This window comes from Electrophorus electricus, chromosome 7, assembly GCF_013358815.1.
Source record: "Electrophorus electricus isolate fEleEle1 chromosome 7, fEleEle1.pri, whole genome shotgun sequence".
NCBI classification, from domain to species: Eukaryota; Metazoa; Chordata; class Actinopteri; order Gymnotiformes; family Gymnotidae; genus Electrophorus; species Electrophorus electricus.
In genome coordinates this window covers 17,773,490-17,786,861 of record NC_049541.1, presented here as the reverse complement: position 1 = coordinate 17,786,861, position 13,372 = coordinate 17,773,490, and the positions used below count along the sequence as shown (strand labels likewise).

Genomic DNA, 13,372 nt, shown 5'->3' with positions numbered 1-13,372 from the left:
CTTGTGTCTTTGATGTATTGTTTTTCAATGTGCTTGTGTTCACGTGTGCTCTGTTCACAATGTTTAATACACTCTAGTGAGAGTGTGAACACGGCACTGCCAAAAATCTGGAAGAGTGTGTACATGTGTTTTGTCTCAATGTCTAAATGTGCTTCTCTATTTACAGAGCAACCTTTGCCCCCCACTGCTAGCTCCAGAACAACCACCAGAAACCCCAGCACCACAGGTTCACTAGTCTGTTTTGTCTTGGTTTTTTGTTTATCTAAATGTTTCTGAACACATCATTCCATGTTCTACAAAGCTTTATTGTTTATTTCTTTGTGCAGTTGGTCAGAGGACAACAGCCAGTTGCCCACAAACTCCACCAGCAGCTGCTCTGTCCCTCCTTTCGGTGGTTCTCCTGGGAGTGCTGCTCTTCCTGGTCTTAGTGCTTCTCTCTGGGCTGGTTTACCAGAACAGAGTGCTCAGTAGAGGTGGGACACATTCACAAGTCATCTACAGTCTAGCCTCTGAACATCGTTAGTCCTTCAATCTGTCTGTCTTCTGTTACTCTGATGTGACACAATGTTTGTGTCTGTCTCCACCCAGTGCTCTTTAGTCGTTACACCCCCAGGTTCAACGTTCTATCTAATGCAGTCTATGAGGAGATCAACCACAGACTCATCATTAAAAGAACCAATAACTCTGCTCAAAGGGGTGAGTAGGATGTGTAGTGTTTAACATGAAGCTTGGTGAATTATATTTTTGAGATTTTGAGATTTTTAGATCTTTAATACACATGTATCAACAGGAAAGGCATTTGGAAAATATTAAATGGTCAAATGCAGAACACCTCAATGCACGCTCTGTGATTGAAATAATGTTTGATATTTTCCAAATGCCTTTCCTGTTGATACATCTGTATTAAAGATAAAAAACCTTTGAATGAATTTAGACATTGTGCTAATTGTAATGAGTACTATATAATGACAGAGAGGGAGTTTGTGTGTTTGCATGTGTTTTGTGTGTTAGTGTGGTGTCTGATTTACTTGCTGCATTGCATATTATTTCTGTCTTCCTGAAATCAATCCAGTTGACTATGAGCCACCTAAGTCAGAGGTTTGTGGTTGATTTGGTGTTCTGTACCTGTCATATGACTGTTCTGCGCTCCTCTAACAGGAAGTGTCCTTTCTGAAGCCCAGCATTCAGGATATGAGGATGTGGATCAGGAGCTTCTCTCAGGTAACAGTCAAACTCATTTACCTCTTAACACAGTAATCCCTTATTTACCTGACCCTCTTAACCAGAGGAACCTTACCACATTTATCAGTATGTGCGTCCTTGGGAATCAAACCCATAACAATGGTGTTGCTGGCACTTTCTTTATTTTGCACATTTAGGGAAAGAAAATTAATTCTCAGTTGTTATACATGAATGATAACATTAAATACAAAGTTGCAAATGACAAGAATAGTTTAAATTATTTAAATTGAGCCAAAAATTAAAGTTAATTGATATGGTAAGAGATGGCACACAAGAAAACTATGAGGATGTCACCACTGCTGGATAAAATGCTGATATTGTAGCAGGTGTGTCTCCATATTGAAGATTTTCTGTTAGTTTGATGGGTTGATACAACCTGAAGCCTCATTCCTGAATACAGTGAACCAGCTACCAAACAACAACTCTCATGTTGACCAAGCCAGGATGCTACCAGCACACCAGCAAGAGTGCATGAAGAACCTAAACAGCTAAAGATGTGAGGAGAAGGAGCTGAAATATTTAAACAGGGAGAGAAAAAGTAAAACTTAAACTGCTCAAAATAGCTTTCCCAACCAAGGAAGGATAACTTGAGCAAGAAGAAAATAGGAATCAACAGACAGCCCTTGACATCTCTACCTGGATTACAGGCTTTATCACTCACCAGAACTCTGAACAAAAACTGAGCACCAGGGAGGAGTGAGGCTGTGGGCTGGATGACAGGTGTGGCTGATTGCCTCTGATTACTGTGAGGCGTCTCTATGCTTCCCTCTGGCGGCTGAAGATGGCCTAGCCAACAGCCCAGCCCCAGCCAGTCAGAAAAAAACATTAAATATTCTCATTACAAAAACATATCTGTTCAGTGGTTTGGGATACTTACAAGTATAAAAATGTTTGGGGAGCATTTTTATATTCTGACATCATCAAAATGTTCTGTTAAAAAGAGTAATTTTACTCTTTTTTTAAATAGGTTTATTTATTTGTTTGATTGGTGTTGGAGAGAAGATGTTTCAATGAATAATAATTTAACTATAAATAGCCTAAAATACCTTGGTTATCTGTGTGTTTACATCACGTGATATGCCATGTTGCAGCCACAATTTATTGGCCCTATATGTGTGATACAATTAGAAAAGCGGAGATGAGTTTTGTTTAACAAAATTAAAAATTCAGAATTTAAATGGCATTCATGTTGGCTCATTGTGTCAAAGATCTCTGTCTTTGATTGTTTGCTAGTTTGGACATGGATGTGTTTAGCAATAACATGCTTTTCATTCTGTCGCATCATGTTGTCTAGCTTTGCAACTCTTTTATTCAAAACCTGATTGTCTTTCATAGTTGACTTTGCTGCTTATTAGCACCCGATTGTCTTTCATTGTTCAATATTTTAAATATTTATAATTCTTAAACTAAAAAAGCTAAGGACAGAAGCAGTGAAATGCAGTGCAGCTGTTATAAGCCTGATTAAAAAGAGCTGCAGTTTGATCAGCAGGTGATGGTGTAGCTGGTCTTTGAATATCTTGATCCTTGTGCACCTTATTAACTTGGTGCACCTGCCCCTTTCAGAGTCTTTGCATGGCCCTGGTGTAGAGGACGTAGCTGAGAATTATGATGATGTCATTACTGCTGATCAGGACTCTGCTGTTGTGACAGGTGTGACTTTTAAAATTGTAACCTCAAATATTTAAAAAATCAATCATTGTTGAAGTACATGCTAATGCAATTGTATCTACTTCCACCTTTTGACAGAGGAGATGACAGAGAACTATGATGATGTTATTAGCACTGGACTAAACCTCAACATTATAGCAGGTAGGAATTTGTGAAAAAAATGAAAGCATTTTAGTGAGTAAGTATGTTTTCATTGTAGAACATTTATTTTAAAGTGAAATTAGGCTGTTAATATATGGGTTTTATTATGTTTTGACATAACTGATCTTTGCCTGTTGGTGTAGTGGACACACCAGAGAACAGTGATGACGTCATCAATGCTGGACAGGATGTAAGAGGTGTAAATGGTGAGTGGCTTCCCTTGTTGTGTTCTCTACTACATTCCACTTGTATGTGAGTGGGGAGGGTGGAGTCAGTGTGTCAAATAAAACGAGAATTTGTTCATTAATTTTTTCATTTAGTGAGTAACATGAGCTGAACTTTATGTTTATGGACATAACAAGTGCCTATCTTAGCTTTCTTGGAGCTGTTTATAGAAGCTGCTCCAATGTGTATTAAAACAAGATAAACAATATATTTCAAGCAGCAAAATGTTTAATTTTGCACTTTTTACAGATCATGAGTACAGGATACAGAAGCTGCAGGAAGATGGAAACCTTTTCTGAAAACTTCAGAAAACATTTGAATTTCTTTGAATTCAGAAAATTTTGTGTTTAAATAACATTTTTTTTTATCTTTTCACAAATCAAATATGATGTGAACATGAATGGTTTGAAATTGGCTATTTTTCACATACCCACATCTCAAATAGTGTATGAACAGCTTGTGGGTAAAAAATCTCCTAGTCACTAAACTTCCTTTCACGATGTTCTTTCAATGTTGTTATATAATCAAAATTTAGAAACATTTATGGACACATCTCAGTGGTTAGGGTACTTGATTAAGCACCACCACTGCCAAGCTGCCACTGTTGGACCCCTGAGCAAGTCCCATTAATCATCAATTGCTCAAATTATACTTAGTCATATTTGGGAGCTGCTTTGGATAAAAGCATCAGATAAATGTACAACACCTTGAAAGCATTTTGAATGATTCAATTCTCAACATGTTTTTTAACAAGCAAGTTAATGACCAAACTAAAGAGCAATTAATAAATAATCCACTGATGTTTTCTGTAAAATGATCCCTTTTCATTTATAGTTAGTTTTGTTTATATATTTAAAATGTTCAAGTTTGAAAGTTAAAATAATAATAAATATTGTCAGTTGGTGGGTGGCAAAAATGATCATTCTGCTTTATTTCTGGTATGTAATTACTGGTATAGGTAAGTGCTGTGTAGCCTAATTTATATATGAGCAACTCTTAAAATATTTCATGATTAATAGGCAGTTTTAGTGTAACATGATTTCAGCTTTTAAGAGAGAGAAACAGAGTGGACAGTGCTTTGAATGAGGAACTTACCCCTTCTGACATACAGCACCATTATAAAAAAGTTTAGTTTGTTCTTGTTTTGGTCCCCAGTTTTTACCACCCACCCTTCCTTGTCTGAACCTGTGTTTCATCTTCCCCAGTCTAGTTATATATTTATATCCTGTGTCTTCCTGACTTAGTTTGTTGGTAATTGTAAATTCCCAGCATGAATTCTGTGTTTCCATAGTTTATCATGGTTTTTTTATGCTTTGTGTAGTTGTTTTCTGGTTTTGTTTCCCTCTCTTCCGGTTACTCAACCATTAACTGTTGCATGGATAATAAGTTTGGATTTGTCCTAAATAAAGCTTGCTCTTCTTGTGTTTGCATCCTGTCTTGCCTTGCTCTGTGTTACATTATGACTGATCAATGTAATGCAATGCAGCAAGTGAGCAATATACTGGTATGGGTATCTTACATCAGTGGAAAACTTTGGCTGCTTCTGTGGAGTCCAAACATTTTTACATTATTCTAGGTGTCTCACAGACCACTATGCTTAGGGGTTTGAAATGCTAAAATAAGAACTTATGTATCCTCTGTAAGCTGTTTCCATGCATGGCACAGTATGTATTTGGGAATACTGTTCCGATCCACTGGAGAAGTATAAATTAGGGAGTCCCACACTAAGATGGCAGAGGTAAGGTATATGATTGTAGTCTAAGTGGTGAACCACTTGGGACTGTTCACCTAGGTCCAGGGGTATGACAATGCAGTATGTCAATCCCACTTTTCCACCAGAAATCAGCACCTGATAGGGGCTTCTCCAGTGAGGTCCCAGCACCATACGGCTCTCTGTGGGCTTATTGAGCCACACCAAGTCATCTACTCACAAGCACACAATGCTGAATACTCACGCCATGAAACAGCTTCTGTTTCTCCTGAGCCTTGGCCATGTTCACTCTGGCAGCAGTGAATGCCGTCTCTAGCTACTCTACAAGAGACGACACAAACTGTGCATGAGACTCAAAGCCTGCAGGCTTCAGGATTCGGGAGGGCGCAAGCACATCTGCAGGAACCTGTGCTTCACGTCCATGTATGAGGGAGAAGGGGCTGAAGCAACTACTGGCATGTCTGGATGGCCACTACTTTGGAAATGTCTAGGTCTTCCTCTTGCAATGACCTTATCTGAGAGCCATCATGTGAGTAACTTGACAAGGCCCAGGTTTACACCAGGCCCCTTAGGAAAATGAGATTTTTCAATTTTGATTCTTTACTTGAAATTTTATTAGTGAGGAATTAATATTTGGAGCATGTGATAGATACTGTCACTTAGGAATGTTAATCGGGTGCTCTGGCTGCTATTCCAGCGAGCTGGCCATTTGGTCCAGTGGTCAGGGCTCATGTTTACTTCCTTTCAGTCCTGGTTAGGGTGGCTGCCTTCAGCTTTTGTACGTGGGATGGCAGTGAGGCCATTGGGAGTGTGCTCCAGGTTGATGAACCCACACCTGCTGTAAAGGGATGGTCAAGCCCAGTGTGAGGACCCCTGATGAAGGTCACGGGTGTGGCCCTGATGGAAAGGGCAGTTGTGTGCAGAGGGACACATGGACAGTGTCATGTGCAGAGGCACTCCCCAGAGGTGAAGGCATTGCAACAGAGACTGTCACTATCCAAAGGGGAGAATGGTGTGATGGAGACCGTCACTTAGGATGGTTAAATTGGTACTCTGGCTGCTAATCCAGAGAGCTGGTCCCATGATCAGAGGTTGGCTTTGGGTTCGAGTTCTTCAGCTTTTGTTACAGAGCAGCTTCTCAGAGCATGACTGTGGCATCACCAGCCGTGAGGTTCAGAGGAAGACCTTGTCCTCCCTCTGGGGTCTTAGAGATTTGATTTAATTATCCCTGATTGAACCATTTGATTAATTTCTCCCTGACTACAAGTACATATGTACCCAGCACGACACTGTTTCTTTTTGTCTTTCTTGCAGTGGAGAATAAAAACTCTTCTCAACTGCACTCACACCTCGCTCCCTCTCTGCGACCATAACAGCTCTTTTTCTCTACACCTTTTCTCAGCATGCAGGCATGTTAAGGGGAAAAAAGATTTTTACCATTTTATTCTAAGATTTTACTCCAGGAACTTCTGATATTAACAGAAGTTTGATTGTTGCTGCTTTTTGCAAGGCCTCCAGTCATTCATGATAAGGATTATATAAGCCAAGTGCCATAAAAATTAAACTGTTCATTCATTACACTGCTTTTTTTCCTTCCACATAACTGTCATAGACAGGATTTTACAATTTATATTTCTAAAATGTAAGGTTTTTATTGTTGTTGTTGTTATTATTGCATTGAAGTAATGAAAAAATATTGCACATCACCTGAGAATAAAACCCATTACATGCTGCTTCCCCTAATTTTCATGTTATTGATAACTAGATGATTATTATTAATTTTTATTTTATTGACTTTCTTGATAGTTATTATTCTGTGTTATATGTTAAAGTGAAGATACATTAAAAAAGACTGAAATGTGATCAAAATATTTTAAGTTTCTCTTTTATATTTCCAGTTGCATGGGAGAACGCAGAAGTCAAGACATCAGCTGTTGAGTGACATGTAAGTCACAGTTGCAGAATGTATAATCCTTTACTGCCATCTTGTGCACTAAATATGAAAATTCACCATGCTTTTTGTAATGGATTGGTTAGGATTAAGTGTTGAACAGTTTACATAACTGGTAAATTAATTACACATTTTAAATTGTGATAAAAATTACAATTTTCTATTTTTCTCTTCCACAATCTTTATACTTTATACTTTCTGTGTGACCAGGTAATTAAAAACAAAGTCTTGTGTTTCTCAGACAAGGCTTTTAAAATAATTTTCATTTCAACAAGTATTGGATTTATTTTAGATTATTCTGAACACTAGTTTAATCTGAGTGATAATATAATATTTTTTTTTGTATTTTATTCTAACCTAAAAATAGACTTGATTGTTTTCCTTTGGCAGTTATTAATCAGTGTTTAGATCAGCTCTGTGCAGGTGGCATTAAAGCTGAATCTACACTGAGTGCTTCCTCTCTCTGAAATCAGTCTCCTGTATGCTGGTGACTTTCTCACCACACTCTCCTCAATCAGACGCCTCTATAGATGGGAGGTGGAGTTCTGTTCATCCGCGCTGACGTTCTTTTGATATATATGGAGTAAGTCAAACATGCATCCTCTGATTTGTCACTGAAGGATCTTTGAAGATTTGCCCTTCTCTGTCTAATAAGGTAACAGTGAGCGTGATTGGCAGCTGTGAGGAGCTCTCTCTCTCTCTCTCTCTCTCTCTCTCTCTCTCTCTCTCTCTCTCTCTCTCTCTATAGAGGGCTGAGTTCCTTCCTTCAGTTTCTTCAGTCTCTCTGGGGTAGTGGAGGTGAAGCTTGTGTTTCCTGCTGAGTTGAACAGAGTGTGTGCAGGGCAGAGGGAGATGGACAGCTGTCTGACTTTAATTCTTCTGATGTCCACAGTCTCACTCACTACTGCTGGTAAGTACACACTCAATTATACAAACATTCTCAGATCAGTAGGAACTAGTCAGTTAGTCCTGCCTAAGGTAAAGACTAATCATGGAGAGGCAGTGTTTAGCAATTATACTGTTCTTAAAGGAGCCAGTAGACACAGAGTATTAGACGAGCCCTGATACTAGATACTTTTAAGTCTGTACAAAACCCCTTTACTTTTAAGATTTTAACTCAGATTAGTACACAGTACTTTTGAATTTAATTTAAAATGTTTAAATTAATTTTGTACTTAATTTTGTAATTAAGTAAAATTTTAATTTATGTAATTAATGTACTTTTAGATTTTTCATTCTTAATTGATTCTGTCTTTATTTGTTTTTGTCTCAGCTCTTTAAATGTTTAATTTGAAATCTTTTAGCATTTTAATTTCTTTTAGTAGTAGTTAGATTTTAAATTTGTTCTGCTTAAATCTATTATTTATAATTGATTATGATTGATCATTGTTACTGTTTATAATTGTAATATTTTATGTGAAATACTTAGAATTGCCACTGTTTATGAAAATTGCTATAGAAATAAATTTAGATTAACAAATTGCTAAATTAGGAACTATAAATGTGACTCAACTCTGTAATGAATCAGTTAGTTGAGACAGTAGTGATGACCAATCTGAACAGGCTGGATAAGCTGGTGTAGAAAGTGGAGTGTGTAGTGGGGTGAAGCCTGGACTCTCCACAGGCTGTGACAGAGAGGAGGAGGAGGACGAGGAGAAACTGCACTCAGTTCCTGAGCTCCTCCCTCCCTCCCCCACTGCACAGTACACTGGTAGAGCTCAGGAGCTCCTTCAGTCCCCTTCATCAGGACAGAGAGCAACACTGAACGTCTTCAACCCTCTTTCAGACCTTCACTCCTTCACATTCTCAGTGCTAATGGGAGATGCCACCATTTCTCCCTGGTTTGTGTACACACAGTAATATCTAATCACACAGATAATCAATAAAAATACCAGTCAATAACTGGTATTTTGGAGCTAGTGTATACATTTGTGTATATATACTATTTATAGCATTATATGCTATTTTTTCATATTTGTGTCCTCTGTGGGCAGCTGAAGTGTGGGAGTGCTGTGGCTGTGTTGGGGGTGGACTGGTTTGGGGAAGGAAGTGGCCACATCTGGGCTGATGTGTTTGATTGTCATGGGAACGAGACACACCTGTCAGAATGTCCCATCTCATCATGGAGTCGAACAGCATGTTCTCATAAACAGGATGCTGGAGTCATCTGCAATGGTGAGCTCTTCCACTCATGTACACCACATTACTGAAGTTTTAAAACATTAAATATATTTTGCATGCTAAAATAAAAACCGTTTTAATTTTCAGATTTAATTATATTCCAATTCAGGTTCCTCTCAGGCCTTTCATGAGGGGCGAGTGAGGTTGTCTGGAGGGAGGGAGTGTGAGGGGCAGGTTGAGGTTTACTTCAGTCAGGACTGGAGGAGAGTTCTCCTGGATTCCTGGAGTGTGTCTGAGGCCTCAGTGGTCTGCAGACAGCTGGGTTGTGGCTCTGTGTTGAACTTCTCCAGCTCCTCTCCATCCAGTCCTGATCAATACATCCACATGTGTGTGATGGGTTTCAATTGTTCTGGGAGTGAAGCTCATCTGGGGAACTGCAGCAGTGCAAAACTGCTCAACCTCTCCTGCAGCTCCAGGGAACAGCTGTCAATCACCTGCTCTGGTATGTGTTACATTAACCCAAAACATGGGTACCTAATACGCTCTAAAATGTATCCCTGTTGTGTGAGGATTTATGACATTTATCACTTAGTATCAAAAATAAGAACCTGAATCATTATTTTGGTAAAAACAATTCCATGTGTCTCTTTGTGTGCGTGTGTGCGTGCGTGCGTGTGTGTGTGTGTGTGTGTGTGTGTGTGTGTGTTTAGGTGTGTTTAACTCAGGCCACAGCTCCATCAGACTGGTTGGTTCTGGGGGAGACTGTGGAGGAAGGCTGGAGGTTTTCCTCAGTGGCTCTTGGGGGACAGTGTGTGATGAGTCATGGGATATTGAGGATGCTCAGGTGGTGTGCAGGCAGCTGCAGTGTGGAGTGGCCCTCAGTGCCCACATACCAGCCTGGTTTGGTCCTGGAACTGGGCCCATATGGCTGAATGAGGTGCAGTGTGAGGGGAACGAGACATCCCTGTGGAACTGCAGGTATCAACTCTGTGGACAAGATGAGTGTGGACATTAAGAGGATGTAGGAGTGGTGTGTTCAGGTAAAGTGTTCTGACTGCTGCGGTTATTGATGCGTTTCCACCCTTTGTAGTTAAGTTATTCAGCATGTGCACTAGTTTATACAAGCAGTAATGCTTGTATAGCTTCTTGTGGTAACAGAAAATATTTAAAATTGAATTACATTAGCAATTCCTATAACATACAAAACACTAAGTTTAAACAAGTGTTATTTAATCTTTTCATAAACTCTCCTTCTGCCCTCAGAGTTTAAAGAGATCAGACTTACAGAGGGCTGTGAAGGAAATCTGGAAGTGTTCTACAACAGAACCTGGGGAAATGTGTGTGAAAATAGACTAGATGAAGAAATAGCAACTTTAATCTGTCAAGAGCTTAATTACGGAACATCTGGCAGTGAGAATAATGACAAACCAAGAGTGGAATCATCTCCTGACTGGCTGGATGATCTGAAATGCAGGAAACATGACTCCACTCTGTGGCACTGCCCATCTTCCTCCTGGGGGAAAGAAACATGCAGCTCGCATGTGGCTCGCATTACCTGCACAGGTAGGGACAACCTTTCATTGATTTGAAATTAACTGATGTCTTTGCCCAGAAAATATTAAACTGGCTGAAATAGCAACAACACTGAATACCACTGGAAATTCAAAGCTTTAAGTATAACAGCTCAATGATTAATGAAGTACCTTATCACAACTGCAGAAAAGGAAAATATTCAGGTGCAGCGAAGTCATCTGAAGTGCTCCTCATCTTCCTACCAGAGACAGTGCTCAAGTAAGGAAATAAATTGACTATAAAGTCAATGTGTTTTTGGCATGATTAGGCCATTAATTACTGTTGCCATGCCTATTCATTTGTGTGTGTGTGTGTGTGTGTGTGTGTGTGTGTGTGTGTGTGTGTGTGTGTGTGTGTGTGTGTGTGTGTGTGATGTAGATCACATGCCTCTCAGGCTGAGGGGAGCAGAGAGAAGCTGCTCTGGGAGGCTGGAAGTTTACCATAACGCTGTTGGAGGCTCCATCTGTGATGATCAGTGGGACATCAGGGATGCTGAGGTGGTCTGCAGACAGCTGGGCTGTGGGAAGGCACTGAGGGCTGATGGGAGTGCTGCCTTTGGTGCTGGTGAAGGGGTGATCTGGCTGAACAGAGTGAAGTGTAGAGGGGATGAGATTCACCTGTGGGACTGCAGTTATTCTCTGAAGAAACACACTGACTGCTCCCACATAGAGGATGCTGGAGTCACCTGTGCAGGTCAGAGGATTTTGCTTGATTCTGGTGTTTCAAGTTCCATGCAAAAGTCTTTTCTCCCGTTGCTAATCTGCAAAAGGTTATTTTCATTGTCATTTTGGCTAATGAGAGTTAAATCGGTTAGTGCTTAATTTCTGCTCATCTTCTTGGAGAACATGAACATGTATTTTGTATGTCTGGGTGTTCTGCTTTTATATTGACAGACCCATATGTGTCTCCTACAACTGCACCCAGAACAACCACAAGCACCTCCACCTTTACAGGTTCGCTCTGTCTCTTGGTCATTTTCATAAGTGACTGTGGAAACATTATTGCTTGTTCTTCAGAGTTGTTGGTGTGTATTTTTCTTTCCAGATGTTCAGAAGACATCCAGTCCTCTACAAACTGCATCAGCAGCTGTTCTGTGCACCACCCCTACAGTGGTCCTGCTGGTACTGGCAGTGCTGCTCTTCCTGGCCTTAGTGCTTCTCTCTGGGCTGGTTTACCAGAACAGAGTGCTCAGGAGAGATGGGACACATTCACACATCATCTACAGTCCAGTTTCTGGACATTCTCTGAACATCATTAGTCCTTGAGTCTGTCTGTCTTCTGTTACACTGAAGTGACACCATGTTTCTGTCTGTCTCCACCCATTGATCTCTAAGAGGAGGCATAAGACTCTGCCTGAGGCAGTCTATGAGCAGATCGACTGCAGATACATCAATAAAATATATTTTGTACATACATAGAATATATATTTATCTTGCATATATATATTTCACATATAGAGAATATCTATATTTCTCTATGCACCCTTGTTTTCTTTTCCTCAGTTTGGACAGAGCGCTCTCCACCATTTCACTGCGAGTTATACTGTGTATGACTATGTATGTGACGAATAAACCAAACTTGAACTTGAACTTGAACTTGAACTTGATAAAAGAACCCGTGTCTCCACCCGAAGGGGTGGGTGATGTTTGTGGAGTCTTCTAAATGAGGCTTACTGAATTATATTTATATTATAATTGAGAAGTTTCTTCCAAATAATCTAATAACCAAACACATCTGAATCCATGCCCAGTGATCAAAACAATATTTAATTTCAAAAATTCTTTGTAATTTGTTATGCTGCGCAAATAATAAGAAAATTATATAATGTAACGGCATGGCCCCCTCCTCTTCAAGTCCTCCTTAAGTACGTGTGTGTGTGTGTGTGTGTGTGTGTGTGTGTGTGTGTGTGTGTGTGTGTTCTGGTGTGGGGTCTTAGGCTGCCCTCTACTGCCTGCAGTGTTATTATTTCCATCTTCCTGTAACCAGCCCAGTTGATTATGATCACATGAGTCAGTTTGGGGTTGATTTGGTGTTCTGTACCTGTCACATGACTGTTCTGCTCTCCTTTAACAGGAAGTGTCCTTTCTGAATCCCAGCATTCAGGATATGAGGATGTGGATCAGGCGTTTGTCTCAGGTAACAGGACCACTGCATGTGTGTGTCAAATTGGATCCCATTTAGAAATATTAGAATGATGGATAAGCAATAAAATAATTTATTATTAAAACTCACCTAGCTGAACCTTATTTATAATATTCTGTGATGAATGGTTACAGAAAATGTAAAATTTTACCTAGCATGAAATATTTTTGTTCTTTTAGATTTCCACTTTGTCTCATATGAGTCTATCTGGTAGTGTGTGTTCCTCTTTGTTAGATGAATGAGAGCTTTTTTGTGTCAGAGTCTGATTTACTGCACTGGTTAACATTTTATTCATCTGTAGATCAGAAGATGTTTTGCAGAAGTGCTTCCCCCATATTCTAACCAGAGTCACATGCAGTAGTTTACAAAAGACCTATCAGAGAATGACTGTTTGTACATCATTCTCATTATAGTAGTTTGTTTTAAGTTGTGTAAAAAACAAAGTTATCATCTTTTTCCAGAAAAGTCTGTGACTGTGGACCAGGCTGAGTATTATGATGATGTCACCACCACCGGTGACCTCATAAGTGAGTTCCTTTATTAACTGATCATGTGATTCTACTTCCTTAAACCAAACTATGAAAAGATGGCTGGACTGT

At 39.6% G+C, this 13,372-nt stretch overlaps 1 protein-coding gene and 1 long non-coding RNA gene across 2 annotated transcripts in view; both read left to right on the top strand.

Moving 5' to 3' along the window:
• LOC118241715 (antigen WC1.1-like) overlaps window positions 1-1,549 on the top strand; it is a 38,529-nt gene extending 36,980 nt beyond the window's left edge. Inside the window, exons 13-14 of the mRNA XM_035528182.1 lie at window positions 1,159-1,229; window positions 1,499-1,549. Of these exons, the coding sequence (XP_035384075.1) occupies window positions 1,159-1,229; window positions 1,499-1,549 (122 nt within the window). The remainder of the gene's footprint in view (window positions 1-1,158; window positions 1,230-1,498) is intronic.
• A 9,750-nt stretch (window positions 1,550-11,299) lies between these two features.
• LOC118241675 lies at window positions 11,300-11,705 on the top strand. Its single transcript, XR_004776302.1, has 3 exons — window positions 11,300-11,324; window positions 11,525-11,584; window positions 11,676-11,705. It is a non-coding gene; the product is annotated as an uncharacterized LOC118241675 (long non-coding RNA).
• Window positions 11,706-13,372: the final 1,667 nt, after the last annotated feature.